The sequence below is a fragment of the Vidua chalybeata genome, chromosome Z (genome assembly GCF_026979565.1).
Source record: "Vidua chalybeata isolate OUT-0048 chromosome Z, bVidCha1 merged haplotype, whole genome shotgun sequence".
Classification (NCBI taxonomy): domain Eukaryota; kingdom Metazoa; phylum Chordata; class Aves; order Passeriformes; family Viduidae; genus Vidua; species Vidua chalybeata.
Window position 1 is genome coordinate 72,583,576 of NC_071570.1, and position 14,763 is coordinate 72,598,338.

The 14,763-nt window shown below is 43.9% G+C and overlaps 2 protein-coding genes and 1 long non-coding RNA gene across 18 annotated transcripts in view; 1 reads left to right on the forward strand and 2 right to left on the reverse strand.

Moving 5' to 3' along the window:
* LOC128781677 (serine/threonine-protein kinase PAK 3-like) overlaps positions 1-5,631 on the forward strand; it is a 30,555-nt gene extending 24,924 nt beyond the window's left edge. For 9 of the 14 annotated variants that reach the window (XM_053931460.1, XM_053931461.1, XM_053931465.1 and 6 more), the window contains 4 exons: positions 722-821; positions 1,268-1,461; positions 3,904-4,041; positions 5,404-5,631. In XM_053931460.1, coding sequence (XP_053787435.1) covers positions 722-821; positions 1,268-1,461; positions 3,904-4,041; positions 5,404-5,496 — 525 coding nt within the window. In that variant the 3' untranslated portion in view covers positions 5,497-5,631. The other 5 variants (XR_008428448.1, XR_008428449.1, XM_053931462.1 and 2 more) reach the window with 5 other exon arrangements.
* The window catches only part of LOC128781683 (serine/threonine-protein kinase PAK 3-like), a 90,560-nt gene that overhangs the window by 30,214 nt on the left and 45,583 nt on the right, over positions 1-14,763 (reverse strand). The window lies entirely within an intron of this gene.
* LOC128781688 (uncharacterized) lies at positions 6,288-14,741 on the reverse strand. The gene is made up of 2 exons (XR_008428458.1): positions 14,652-14,741; positions 6,288-14,414 (listed from the first exon to the last, which is right to left on the reverse strand). It is a non-coding gene; the product is annotated as an uncharacterized LOC128781688 (long non-coding RNA).

Consider the following 14,763-nt stretch of genomic DNA (forward strand, 5'->3'; position numbering starts at 1 on the left):
CTCTCAAGTGAAATGCCTGCCAGTGCCCCTGCACTCACAGTACTCAGTTCTTGTACTCATATCTCCTACTGCTGTATTCTCGCTTTGTCTCTTGGATTTGTATTTGCTGTTCTCCACCTTGCCTCCCTAAACTTTCATCTCCAGCCTGTCTGCACTGCATTCCTTGTCTGTAAAAGCAAAGGTGCTGGTGGCAGCATTTGAAATGATCAGCAAAGTAAAAAGAGAGACTCATTTCTCATAGTCCTCAACTGGAAAAGGACAGTAGTGCAGCCAAAATGCTCTTTGCTTCAGGAAGATGACTGTTGTGATACTTCAAGTCTGTGCTGAGGCCAGCAACAAAACCTTTGTCATGCAGCCTCCCACCCCAAAGTGATCCACTTCACACCAAAGGGAGGGACTTTTTCTTCCTTGGCAAAACCCTCACTTGTCCTCTGCATGGAGAAAGCACATCCACAGCAGCAGCAGCCATGCTGGCTGGTTTGCAGGGGACAGTCTACAACAACAGCAGGTGCTGTTGCTCTTTCAAAAGCTGACATGCCTTTTCCTTAGAAAGGTCCTGCTCTGCAAGTGGTGGAGCAGCAAGCTCTTCCTCACAATGGCACTGTGTTCTGCCATTACTCGCCATTCCCCTGCAGAGGCAATCTTTTAGAGCTCTTTCCTTTCTTGTGTAATGAAATCACATCACTAATTTTTGCCCTCCTGTTTCTCTTTTCTCTCTCAGTGCCTGCAAGGCCTGGATTTTCTTCACTCGAACCACGTGATCCACCGAGATGTGAAGAGCAGCAACATCCTTCTCAGAACCGACGGCTCTGTCAAGCTGGGTCAGTGTATTCTTGGTCAGGTGCAGCATTCCAGGGATGTGGGCTGTGGGGCTGCTTTGAGTGACTACCAGCTCCCCAAAAATGGTGCTGGTGGCAGTGCAGGGCCCCCCACTGTGAGCTGATGACACAGTTGCAACATGCACAGAGGTATAAGGAACCACGAGAAGTCAAGAGTGGCATTGCTCTGTGTGTGTCTCTTCCAGAGGGAGGGAGCTACAATGTAAAGCTTCAGGGGAATGAAGGCCACTGCTGTGAGCAGCTTAAAACACCTGGGGTTTTTTTGGAAGTGGTCAATTCCATACTTCCTTGTCTAAAGCCCTGAGGAAACAGAGCGTGGACAGTTCTCCAGGAGACTCAACAGCACATTCTTAGACTGAGAGTGGGGAATTCTTTTGCTTGATTTCCTAACTTGAGCTGGCTTTCATGGTTTGTTTTTTTCTCCACAGTTGACTCTGGCCCCTTTGCTCAGCTCAGCCCTGAGCAGAGTCGATGGAGCTCAGTGGCCAGCATTTCTGGGTGGATGGCGCCTGAAGTGGCGACAGGTCAACCATATGGCCCCAAAGTGGACATATGGTTTTTTGGAATCGTGGGCATCGAAATGGTGGAACGAGAAGTCCCTTACCGGAATAAAACTGTCTCGGTAAGGTGCAAATACTCACTGATCCCGCTTGTCTTTCTCACCTGTCCCATGGTCAGTGTGCCATTGGACAAAATCCCATTGCCATCTGCTGGCACCACTTCCACCAAGGTCCCCTTCTGAAAATGTCCCTGCAGCACATCAGCATCTGCTGTCGATTTGGTTGCATCAGAAGGGAAGAGGAAGGTAACCATTCAGAAACCTAACCAGTTCAGAAACCTGGAATTTTGACCTCCAGCCATGCCTGAAATTTCTCGTTTGCTTTTTGAAGCCTGCTGGAGCTCTGTCTCTGAAGGACAAGAATTTTTCAGTGGAGAGATTAGACATGTGGTAAATAGCCTGAGAAATGGAGGTTAGACCTTCCCAGTTTCAATTTTATAGAAAAAGAAAAAGAAAAAGAAAAAGAAAAAGAAAAAGAAAAGAAAAAGAAAAAGAAAAAGAAAAAGAAAAAGAAAAAGAAAGAAAAAGAAAGGAAAAAGAGAAACAACCACCAAAGCTATGCCCAAGTAGTTTTGTCTAGGAGCGATGATGGGTAGGACCGTCAGGGTGGACAGAAAGGAGAGATCTTTGAAGCCAGGTCTTGGAACTTTCGGGTTATTGCAAAGGGCGTGGCTGCAGGGGCCCTGTTTGGAGCTGCCAGCCACAGCTCGGAGCAGGCCTAAAAGAGGAGCCCAAAAGAGAGACCTGAAAGAGCGACGAAGTTCTGGTTACAGCCCACTAAATCTTCTGTGCTGAATATTCTAATTGTCACTAACCAATCTAGTACAAGAGACAGATCCTATAGCATTTACCTACAGCCTATAGGAATCATTACATTACCATACTGTGTTACATTTTAAACCTTAGAAACTACTCTTTGCACCCTGAAGAGGATTGCCTTCAGCCAGCCATACCATTGTTTTCCAGTTGCTCAGTGACTAAGGCTAGTAACTATCTCAAAGCTTACTTTCATTTCAATCTCGCTTATAGTTTCCATATTCTAAAAATCTTTTGCCAGGCAATCATATTTAGAAGGCTTTCCTGTTTCATCTTCCCCAACACTTTTGCTTTCTTGTTCTTTTTTTAACCACAGCACATCAATTTTCCTCCAAACTGTAGCATCTTTTCCCAATCCTGTGGGTCTTCAAAACTTTCAGGCTTTCAAATCATCCGTACATTGTTCAGTCTTGCGTGTGGGTGGCCTGGATAAGTTTAGGATGTGTTTTTCTCCGACTGCAGTTAGAATTGTACACTAAACTCTTGGCTGTTTCTGGGTACTTTAACAAGTTGATGAGCTTGCAGCCAGGTGCCCGGGGCTGGGATCCAACGTGGGCGGTTGACGCCGGTGCTGTGTTCCTTTACCACAGGAGCAGGGCCATCCCTGGCTTGCACAGTTCTAAGGACAGTGAGGACTCCAGCTCCCCACCATGTCCAGTGGCTGAGCTCAGGTGCAGAGAGACAGGATAAAACCCTCTTTGTAACATCTGGGGGTGTGGGAAAAGGAAAGAAAGCTGCCATATTTATACTCAAGGGGAGTGTGTTTGCTGTTTTAGGCTTGGAAATTTTCCTCTGGCTTGAAGAGGATAATAACAAAGTCTTTTTGGTCACCATCTATTTCAGGGCCACCAGCACAGAGCTGTTAGTATTGTCATGGGCATTTTTATGGAGACCAGGCCACAGCCTGGTGCCATGGAGAGCCAGCCAAAACCTCCCATTTCTTACCCGACATTTTTTGCAATGGGGACACCATTAATGCATTGACCTGAGTATCCAAATGAGCAGAGGGGGACCATAGGGATGGCACTTCTTCTGATTTGTCCTTGAAAAGGTTTCCTTTTGCCACATAAAGAAGCTGAAACTTGCAGCTGAGAGACAGAGCTGCAGGTGGCTCCTGTGTGCCCAAGCAGGCATTTTCATCCCAATACATTTGTGCAGGCATCTTAAACTGTCTGTGTTGAATATGAGATTGCAAATATTTGTTTCCTTACCTGAGGAATACCTGGCAGATTTCCTTTCTTGCCTTCCACCTACCGCTGTTTTCTAGAAGAGGATAAGAAGCTCGATGAGTTTTGGTTTATGACCACTGTGCTTAAGGGACCAACAAGCACTGCAGAGATGCCTTTCATGTACTAATCCTTGGAAATAGCAGAGTTAGTTAGTATAGCAGAGTCCTTCTTCTCAAAAGATGTCAAGCTGGTGCGAATCCTCCAAGAAGGAAACATGCTTTTGCTGATGTAGTTCCCACTAACTAGGTCAGTCAATGAAATCAGCTGCCAAGGCAAGATCTGCTGAATGCTGGAAAAGCTGTGGCTGCATCAGGGTTTGGGTTTTTGGTTGGTAAAGGAAAGTCATCTCTGGGTCTCTCCAGGGCAGTTTCTGCAGAGTGGAGCTTAAACAATGGGATCTGAGAGAGCAGTTACAGATGGGAAAGAAGCAGCTGGAGCCTGGTGTTTCCTTTTCCTGCAGGCTCAACTCCTGATAGCCAGAGGAGGGAGACCAAAGCTGCGGCAGCCCAACCGATGCTCGTCTTGCCTGCGTGATTTCCTGAGCTGCTGCCTGCAGACAGACGAGGCACGGCGCTGGTCTGCCAAGGATCTCCTGCAGGTAAAATGCAAAGGGGCTGCAGGTGAAAGAGTGTCTGAGGGATGGGCTCCTCCTCCAGTGAGGTCCAAGGCATCAGATGAGCCCCCGTTCCTCCTCACCTCCACTCTTGGTGCTGTTCAAATGAAAACAGTGAAGAATCCTAGACTAGGCTGGGCTGGCAGGGCCCTGTGAAGGGCATCTGGTCCAAGTGTCCTGCAATGAGCAGGGACATCTTCAAAGAGATCAGGTTGCTCAGAGCCCTTTCCCACCTGACCTGGAATACCTGCAGGCATGGGGCACCTACAAGCTCTTGGGACAACCTGTGCCAGTGTTGCACCATGCTCTGAGTAAACAAGTTCTTCCTTAGACCTACTCTTGATCCCCATTTTGTTTAAAAATATTTGCCCACATTCTATTGTTAACTGGCCCTGATAAAAAAGATGTCCTCCACTTTCTTCAAAGCCACTCTGAAGTCTTGGAAAGTGGCAATAAAGTCTCCCTGGGGCCTTGTTCTTCACAAAGCTGAATAACTCCACCTCTCTCTGCATTTCCTGAGAGGACAGGTGCTCTGTTTTCTGGCTGTTTCTGCCACCCTGTTTTGTAATTTGCTGGGGTGTTCCATTTTATTGAATGGCAAAAGACTGAAGTAGAGCAATGCAGGGTACAGAGCCATGAAATGGTGGTGGAGGAACCCAAGGAAGCCAGTCCTGGCAGAGCAGTCTGGAGAGATTTGGCTGTGGGCAGGAGGGGCTGTGGGGGGCTCACTGTGAGCCTCTGAGGGGCCCTGGTTTCTGCCCCCCACCCCACCCTTAGAGGTTTCTGGCACGCAGACAGGGGCAGCTGAGAGGGACTTGTCCCAGCCCCATCTGCTGCCTGGCACGCTCAGGCAGAGGGGAACTGGCCCAGGCTTCCTGCCAGGCTGTGTGGCAGAAAGGGAACTGCAGCAGCCAGCGCCACTCGGCTGGCCCTGCTGGGAAGGAAGGTGCCATCCAGCACAGGAGGGGCAGGGCATGGAAAGGTAGACACTGCTCTGTCTCCCTGTGGAAATTAGCACGGTGCCTGTCTCTCAAAGACAGGGACCTATGGGGGTCATTGGAGTTTCCTGAAAGGAAGAAACCCCAGGGACAGAAAGCACCATGTCTAGAGCACTGGCAGGGCAAAAATCCCAGCTAGATGGAGAAACCAGAATAAAGGGATAAGTGGGATTCTGGGCCAGGTTTGCCTGTGATGGCAAGGTCCTGCACAGGATGACAGGGGAGCAGATGTCCCCGTCACTCCTCTTTCTGGGTCTTTCTAAGTACCAGAGGAATCCTGATTGAGTCTGTGAAGCACTGAGCTTGGAAAGTCATGGTTCACTGTTCTTTTTTTTTTCCCTGTGGAAAGCATCCATTTGTAACATCAGCCAAGCCAGCGTCCACCCTGGTACCACTCATCAACTCAGTGAAGAAGGAGAAGAAGAAGAAGACAAGAATCTAACAGTCAAGATATTATTTCCATAACCAAGTTAGAGTAGGATTGTAGAGTAGAACTCTAAAGTAGGATTATTGAGTTGTTTTGTAGTATGGGTTTATAGAGTAGGATTGGAATTAAATAAAGTTTCTGAAGCATCAACTCATTTGGAAGATTCCCCTCCTTCTGACCCCTTCAGAAAACTCAACATTTCCTTCTGAATTGCCAGGTGTTTTTTATTGGTGCTAAGACACGCTTATGGCTTCTTTGGTAATGTTTGTAAGTGGAGAAGGCTCTTCTTCATTCATCCTCTCCAGACCACACTGCCTTTGGAATACAGCCCACTGGTCCCTTTTGGCACATCTGGGGCACTTCTAGTTGAGGCAGAAATGGCAATGGCATTAGCAGGAAAAACCAAAGGGGGAGAGGGGAAGCCAAACCATCCTGTGCTGATGCAGGCCTTCAGCTGTGACTCCAGAGCACTTGGGTGCCTGCCACTTGGATTTGTATCCCTAAGTGCAATGTCTTTGGCTGGAGGAGAGCCTTGCTCAGCTGAGAAAGCAGCAAGATCAGAGGGGGTGCTCTGAAAGGTCTCCTGCGGTGCAGAGCTGTCAGCGACTGTGAGGTGAGAGCGGGCCCGGCCTTGCCCGGGCTGGAGCCGCAGCAGAGCCCCGGCAGAGCCCGGAGCAGCCTGAGCCTCGGCAGAGGCAGGCTGCCAGGAGGCCCTTGTAGCTGCAGGAGGCAGCAGCCCGGCCCTGCGTGCCTCTTCCTGGTGTCATGAATGTGGTGCCATATGTCAGGTTTAATAAACTGCAAGATTTAAACTTTAGCAGCAATTTTAATTGAGGTATAAAAAAATATAAAATAATAATAAAATCAAATATAATGAAGTAGTTACAAATAGAAATTTGGCAGTGGTTCTGATAAAGCATAAGCAAAACCAAGCGGGGGACGGGGAGGACCTCTCACCCTGCCGCACGTACAAAAGGCAAAAGAATCCAAGCACAACTTTTATACTGTATGCTAATACATATTCATCAATAGTTCCTGTAAATCTCCTCCCAGTTTTGATTCTTGAAGTCTACGTCACCATATTACACAGCGCATGTTCCCGTTGTGTCTGGGGGGTCTTCTGGACTCTTCAGGGGTCTTCTTGGATGAAGGCCAATGGTCTTCCTGGCTGTCCTCTGAATAACCTGGCAGGTTGCGCATGCACATGGAGCTTGGTGTTATATAAGTAAGCATTATGTTCCTGTTTTGGGTTCTCTATCTGGAATTATATCAACTTACTTGTCTTCAAGGCTGTTCTTGCCTCAGAAGAAGTTGCCTGGACTTTTATTTGTCTCAATGTCGATTCCACTCTTGGAGGTTTTCCCAACATTGTCCTTCCCAAGGCTGTTTGTGCTAAAATATCTCAATACTCCATCCTGGATCTTATGAACATCTCAAAAATCTTTTTTGTGATGCTAATTACATATTGCTTTCCTTTATTACTTTTTAACAAATATTTTCCAAAATATCAATATAGTTACAATTATTAGCACAAATCATCTTCATTTATCACATCTCTATCTGGCTGTGTTTGAAGGTAGAGGGTCAAAGCAAACTCCCTTGGTTCCTCCCTGAGCCCTGCCCAAGAGGAGGATGAAACCAGATGTGCCCGCACTAGAAGTTATGGTAGCTTGTTTATTCAACAGTATAAAATCTGGGCCCTCTCACAGCAAAGTTGGCAGCCTGGCCTGAGGGTGGGCGAACCACATAGGAATTCCCCGTTACTGGGAGTGCTTCTCCAATCCCTTGGTGTGACAGGGCATCCCCAGCTGACGTGTGTGTCAGGACAATGGTCAAGTATTAGGGTAACTGGTGATGTGTCTTTCTTCATCCCTACAGGCAATCTTTTGTAGCAATAATTGGGTGCATTGCTTAGCTTATCCTTCTGTACTTCTTTGCTGCTTTGCCCTACAGGAAATGACACTTCTTCCTTAAGTTGGTGTGGGTGTCTTTGGTGCTGACCCTGCCAGCAAGCCATTCCCTTCAGAACTGGACTCGGTGGATCCCTTCCAACACAGAACACTCTGTGATTCTGTGATCACTTCTACAAAGTTTGCTCAGAATGACTTTCAGCTAAAACACTTGAAATTATTTGCTGAAATTAGAGTTGGTAGATAGTTCTTGTTGGTAAACAATGGAGGGAGAGAACAGCTTCATGTGGTTTTTTGGGGTGTTGCCCCAATTTTGTGGGTTCCTCCCTCCATTTTGAGATATCGCACCTCCCTTTTGGGGGTCTCCACCCAGCGACTTTGGCTTCCACTCCTTCCACTTTGGGGCCCCCCTTTAATTGTGTGCACCCCATCCCCATGTTCCACACATGCCCAGCGTCCCCAGTGTGCACTGAATGGCCAGCAAGGGACTGGGGAATGCTGGGACCCACAGTGATGTCAGTCATCCCTCCTGGTTACACACAGGACTCCTCGGCCCTTTTTGGGCTGCCCTGGAGTGCCAAGGCCACGGTGAGGAAATGTCTTTGCTGCCATGCTGTGCAGGATCTTGCTTGGCTCATTATGGCCTCATGTCCCCTGTGAAAAGAAGTGATACAGCACCAGCACCAATCTGTTTTCTCTCTAACTGGAAACAGCTATTCTGAAACAGTCTACAACAGCATTTCAGTTTACATAACACATTATGTTTCTTACTCCATCATGTCACACGATTAATTTGGGTGAACTAAGTTTTTTCCTAACCTATTTCTGTGTTTGAAAAAAAAAGACCTTGTTATTAAGGACATACGTTTCCCTCCTAGCATCAGGTATTATTCCTTTCCTATTAATGAAGTCTTTGAAGATATCCAGTTCATGCCACAAAACATCTTGATCTTCCTTGTTGCTGTCAGGGATTAATGAATATATAAATCCAGCAAAGTTATCACACTTGTTGCACCGTGCCTTTAAAGTACATTAACTGATGGCAACAGTTCTAATTGTTAATATTTATTGTACCTTGATTACGTAAGTCATTACAAGGTAAAGAGTTCCTCTGGCATTTTATTAACTAAAACTGCTTGCAAGTTAAGCATGCATACACTCACTGGTCTCATATGGTCTCAGTCTCTGCAGATTTCCAAATTACATCGCTCACATTAGTTCTTGCTGGATGACCAGGGCACTGTAGTATGGAGCCAACACACTTCCATACTCTTCCAAGGCATTTAAAGCAGAAAATATTGCACCTATCCTTTCAGATGCTATCTGCTAAGCCTCACAGTTGGCCAGTTCTCACAATTTTTAAACTAAGCCTCACAGTTGGCCAGTTCTCACAATTTTTAAACTAATCTCCCACTTCTCGTCTAATCTAGATAACACTTTATCTTTTGTTCTCATCTTAGATGCATGCTTCACACACTAGCTTTCTTTCTGGATCAGAAATTCACCCATTCCTTATCTCCTCCCTGCTCATTGTGAACAATTTTTGGTTTGGTTGAATTGAATTTTTCCTGCTATCTTTTCCTTCTGGGCATCAGCTGTAGTTAACTTTTTTTTTGCATTTGTACCAGTCCCAAGAAAACCTGGTGCAGTGGTTTCTGACTTTCCCTGATAACAAAGCAAAGAATGTGAATTGCAGATGGCAAAACCCCCACATTTAAATGACAAACTATGCTGTGCAGCAGAAAGTACAATTCTGCCTGAAGCATCCCTGGTGTGAGGGGTATGTGGTGCCTGGAGAGTTGTGAGGAGGGCAAGGAGTGAGAGTTCTGTACTGCTGTGAGTAGCAAAATAGATTTGATATTTCTCAAAAGAAATTTTAAAAAAGTTTGTATGTTTTCTGTTTAAGACTGGGGGTTTTAACTGTCAATCCGTTGGGTATTTCTCTTCTTATGTAAGTTAAATAAATCTTTCGTTTTTCAATATAATTTATAATGCACAATATACATTTTCCATAATGCCCTGATTTCTAAATTCAAATAAGCATATACAAGACAGTCAATGCCAACGTTAATAACAATGCTGTAGCACTACTAGCTGCACTTAATCTCCAACATTTATATACCCAAAATCAGACGTCTCTGAAAGATGAGCAGGAGACACCTGATTTCCAGAGATGCTGGACTTTTCGGAGTTTTCACCAAATCAACAGGACACCTAAGTTCTTGTGATCTCTGAAAGCCAAGTCTACCTCAAATCAGATGTTGAACAATAGAAAAAGAAAAGCACTGTAAACCTCTCCAAATTTACCTAGAAGTGGTTTTGCAGTAGAAAACTGCTTAAGTCACTGCATAAAAAGATGCCAAATGACCAAAATCAACTGACCAAAAAAATGGAAGAACTTCCTTCTAGATAACATTCAGCCCTAGCATTTTCAATTAACCTCTTTCAAAACCCACTAACAAAACAGTAAGTTAATTTGCAAGCAGAAGTTTTCATTTAGTAATATTCCTTTGAGCAAGGTAGCCAGGGTGTGCAATGCAGAACTTTCTCAGCATCCAGAGCCCAACTGTCCAGAATACCATCTCTTTCAATTTCCTAAATACTACATCCAGCCCTTTTCACACACTTGCTAAAAAGTTCCCTGTTGCTCCATGAGGTTCTCGGTTAATAGACATGTCAGTGTTATCCGAGTGACACTGTCACCCAGCACAGATGGGTTCTCTTGGGGATATTGGCAGAGTGAGGATAGCACTAAACCATAGGTACAATTCAAACTTTGTTTTCTTAACAGGATGTTATGATTGATACAGAAGAGAATTTATTATTAGAATGGCACAGGATTTCTACAAGCAGAGTCAACATAGTACAATCTGTAACTAGGACGGTAGGGAATTTATAATACAATTTAACTTATAATTTCTCATCACCTGAATCTCTGCAGCTCAGGTCAGATCCCAGTCCATGGTTTGCTGTATCAGTTTTACAATGACAATCTCGAGGGGCTGGGGAGCCAGAAGTTGCAGGGGCTGCCTGGGAAGTCAGAGCAGGGCCTGGCAGCCAGGACCACCCAGCCATGGCAGCCAGATCAGCCCAGGATATCAGACACTTCCCTGGGACAACAAAGGGCAGGCTGGGACATGGGACCAGGGTGGAGCTGGCTTGGCCACCAGGCACTCACATAACGTGACTTTGCACACCTATACCAAGCTACTGAGATGCAGGTATGCTCAGATCTGAATCTGTGCCTAGCCTATATAAAGCATGCCCAGGTAATATAAGGGCTAAATAGAAGTAATTTCCTATGTAAACCTACTTTTTCTTTTTTTTTTTTTTTTTTTTTTTTTTTTTTAGGGAAATGAAATCAAAAATATAATTTATTTTCTATAATGCAACTTACAAAACACATATTTTTTGATGTTGCTGTTAGATGGGAGAGTTAGGTATTCTAATTGCTGCCACTGCTTAGGTATTCAGACTGAAGATTTTTATGTACACTATGATCAAAAGCAATGCCTGATGGTGTCAAAGGAGAGATTATACCGTGTTTCAGTTGGCTTCAGATAAAGACCATCTTTGTTTACTGACCTTCACTGTAAAAAGATTTTAAGTAACAGACATATAATGTGAGTTCAAATTAATGTTATATAAAACATCACTGTGTACAGCAAACTGCATCTGCTGCCAACAGAGTAATGGTTTAGCTAGGAAATTGCTAGGTTAAATTCTCATCAAAATCTTGTGTCTGAAGTCAGTGTATTACCCTCTTCACATTAGTTTGTTGAGATCCACTTCTCATCACAGATCTATGATTTAAAGCTCCATCTAGAAATATAAGTCTTGTGCAGCCTTTGCTGTGGAATTCTTAGCAAGTAGAGCTGTTTGAAAACTCTTACAACAGTATATTCAAAAGAATTTTTTTTTCAATCTAGGATTAAAAATACTTTAGAGAGATTATTAATTTTTAGATAGAATATTAATGCCTCTTTTGAGAAGCTTCCTAAAAATTTTTCACCTTTATAAATGCTCAACCACCTTGTAAAACTGTTCTGAAAAGTGTACTTTTTTGTGATGATGATGATTAATAGAAATGAGAACAGATTTGCCCCTTTTTCCAAAAATATCCTAAACTGCTCTCCTACACAGACAGGTTCCTATTCCTGGATCTTACATAAGGATCCACATTTTGGAATCAGAAAGTTAGAAGTTCATTTCCTCATTTCTTATATATACATGTAAGCAAAGATATTGAATAGTCCCACTATTTTTTTTGCCAAAGTATGTTATTTGAAGCTGTATTTCTGTTAACAAAATACCACTTTGGTCAAAAAAAGTGGGGGCACATGTCAAGATAAATGGTCTTTTTGTAGACTGTGACTAGGAGGTAACCTCAAAACCTTTTGCTGCAAGCTACTGATGACTGCAATAGGTACATGTGTTCTGTGCTCCAGAAAATTTCTGCAACATAGGTTTTGTTTTCATCAAAATATTTCAGTGAAACAGTATTCTAGTAGGAAATTACATTCTGGATAAATTAATCTCCCTAGGGAGCACATCAGTTCCCGTTTCAGCAAAGACACAAGCACATGAATGACGGGGATGAAATCCTTCTGCCTTCAGTCTACTCCTAAGCTCACAAGACATGGGATCCCTGCAGTTTTCATGCTGCCTTGATAACATCTTGTAGACACAGAAAGATCTGCTAGCACAGGATCATTCAACTCTCCCTCCTGTCCTCTGTCATTTGCTCACCCTGGAAACTAGAGTTTCTCAATTTAGGAGTGAGGAGTAGTGGAGAAAGCTGTGGGAAGACCTGGGGCATATCTGACCCTGTTGGGAATCACGCTCTTCCCAGCCTTCCTTCTGGAGTCGTTGCTGAACTCTCTGGATGCCTTGAGGGCACTGAAGGGTTGCGGCTCAGTTCAGTTCAGCAGTGATGTGGGAAATGGATTTGTAGAGACAAAGACCAAGTTCTGCACTGTGGCAAGTGAGCACCTGAGAGAGGTTGTTTTACAAGGACAGAACTGATCAAAAGGCTTTTTCCTTGATGTCTCAAAAATCAATAAGAACTGAAGTAAGGGAAGTGGAAAAGACAGAGAAGTAAGGAATGATGTGTCAGTAGATGATAGGAGAGGTTCCAGAAATGGGGCAGAGGCAATCACCCGCATCAGCAGCCAAAGGTCTGGGGAACTATCAATGGATCAGTGTATCCAGGAGTGTGCCGTAGAGCAAGAAATGCCCATTTTCACTGCAGTTAATTTATTAAACAAATATCTCTCAATAGAATTTGACATCAGTCTTACTTCCCTAAATGTGTATAAATACATAACTTACTTCATGGGAACATTAATGATCACAGCAGCCAACAGCTGTCTGCTTGCAAATTTACTATAATGCTTAAACCCCTACATACTGGAATTCCTTTTTTTTTTTTTCCTCTTTTTAATAATCAAGGAACTGAAAAGAGAAATAAATCTTGTGCTCTTTCATTAACTTGGTCTTGAAGAATTGGCTCACCAGTGATCCTTGCATCATATTTCAACAGCTAAGAAGTCTTACAGCACTTGACATCTTTAAAAAATCCCAAACAAACAAAAACCAGAAAGACTAATTATTTTGCAGCCAAACCTGGCACAATCTAACACAGTACAGAATGGATAATACTGTTTCACTAACTTCCTTTGCAGTTCTTTTTCTCATAGAACTGGCATCTTTTGTGGAACATAAGAGTGTTTACAAGAGAGAAAATGTTCTGCAAACTGAAAAGAAGTCAGCAAAAGTGCCTCTAGGGAGGGTAAAATAAGAATACCTAATTGTATTTCAACATGCAGATGTATTTTTGCATAAAACTGTGCTGCTTCTTAATTCTTCTTATAAAAAATACATGGGTACTTGGACATATGTTAATACGAGGAAATAATTCTTATTCCAGGGGTTATTTGTTTCGAGTCAACATTAGCCAGAAGGTATTTCTGAGGCCAATCATGAAAACGGAATTTTTAAATCCTTACAGATTGTTATTTTTAATATGAAAAACCACAGCTAGTGATTTTTATTAAGAGAATACGTATAAAGAATAAAACCTCCATGTCTAAGAGCCTGGGTAAGCACAATTCTTTGCTTATTCATATGCTGAGTGCAGACTGCAACTCAGTATTTAGCAGGGCTGCAGCAGGCAGTGCGTGCCTGACCACACTCTCCTCTTTTTTCACCCTTCTAATAGCATTGGACAGTCAAAAAAGCAGTGAAAGAAGAAAGGCATGTATTAAGGAATTTGTTATGCAGGATGCACTCAGGCTTGACGCCAGTCTCAGCCATATAGATGAGACTTAACCCAACAGTTAGTTATCTCTGTGCCCTGCTGTATTTACAGGATTGCAAACTGAGAGCAGAATTGAACCTGAGGAATCATTTTTCAGAGTCATGGGGCTTTTTGTCTATAGGAAGGCAAGATGATGCTGTTAAGAGGCAAAAACTGTTAAGAGATCTGGGTTCATAATTAAAGATTTCTGATGCGACTCTTTCAAATTAGTTATGAACTCTCATTTTTTACTGTTGATACCAAGGATGATAAGAGGAATGCTCATCTTATTCAGCTGAAGGGTTTAATTTTCCATAATAACTGTGACGTGCTTTGCGGTGGCAGTACTGAATGTCACAGGAACAGCTATGAGGACCTAGCATTATGTACTTTGATTAAAGATACATAGTCAGATAGCTGAACTGAAAACTGAAAAAAAATTTAAAAATAACCTTAGAACAGATCAATTGTTGCACTCCAGTGTGATCTCTCAGTGCAGAATTATGCTGAAGTTAGTCTTGTAAAAGCTTTGGTAGAGGTCGCTTAAGAGCTGTTTTTCAGTCAGCTGCATCAGACAGTGAGTGTTTATCTTCTATTTATTTAATTGCTCACTTCAGTTCACAACTGAGGATGTTTGTTCAAACGGAGGAGTAGTTTGTTCTTCTTCCAAGTACTCTCCTTCTGACCGATGATGTTTCCAAAGCAGCAGCCTTCAATCCCGAGCCCTGTGTCAAGCCCAAGAGGATTGGGTTTAGTTTCTACCTCGTGTCCTCAGCGTGGAGTCAAAGGACAGCAGGAAAAGACGATCCAAAACCAAGGGCAAGTAACACTTTACAGAGTGAGGAGGCCGAGGGCCGAGATGACCCTCGCCACACCTACCTTTAATACCATGCAATTAAAGCACGTAATTTATGACCGGACAGGGCACCAGTGCCACGTTTTGGCCACAGCCATACACATACCTCGGTACTAGGCAGGCTTGGCCCCTACCGCCGGGAAAAGAGCCAATTTCCTTCCCTTCGGGCCGACGGGGCTGTGGGTGACTCCACGCAGGCCCCGCCCGCCGCCGGCGTC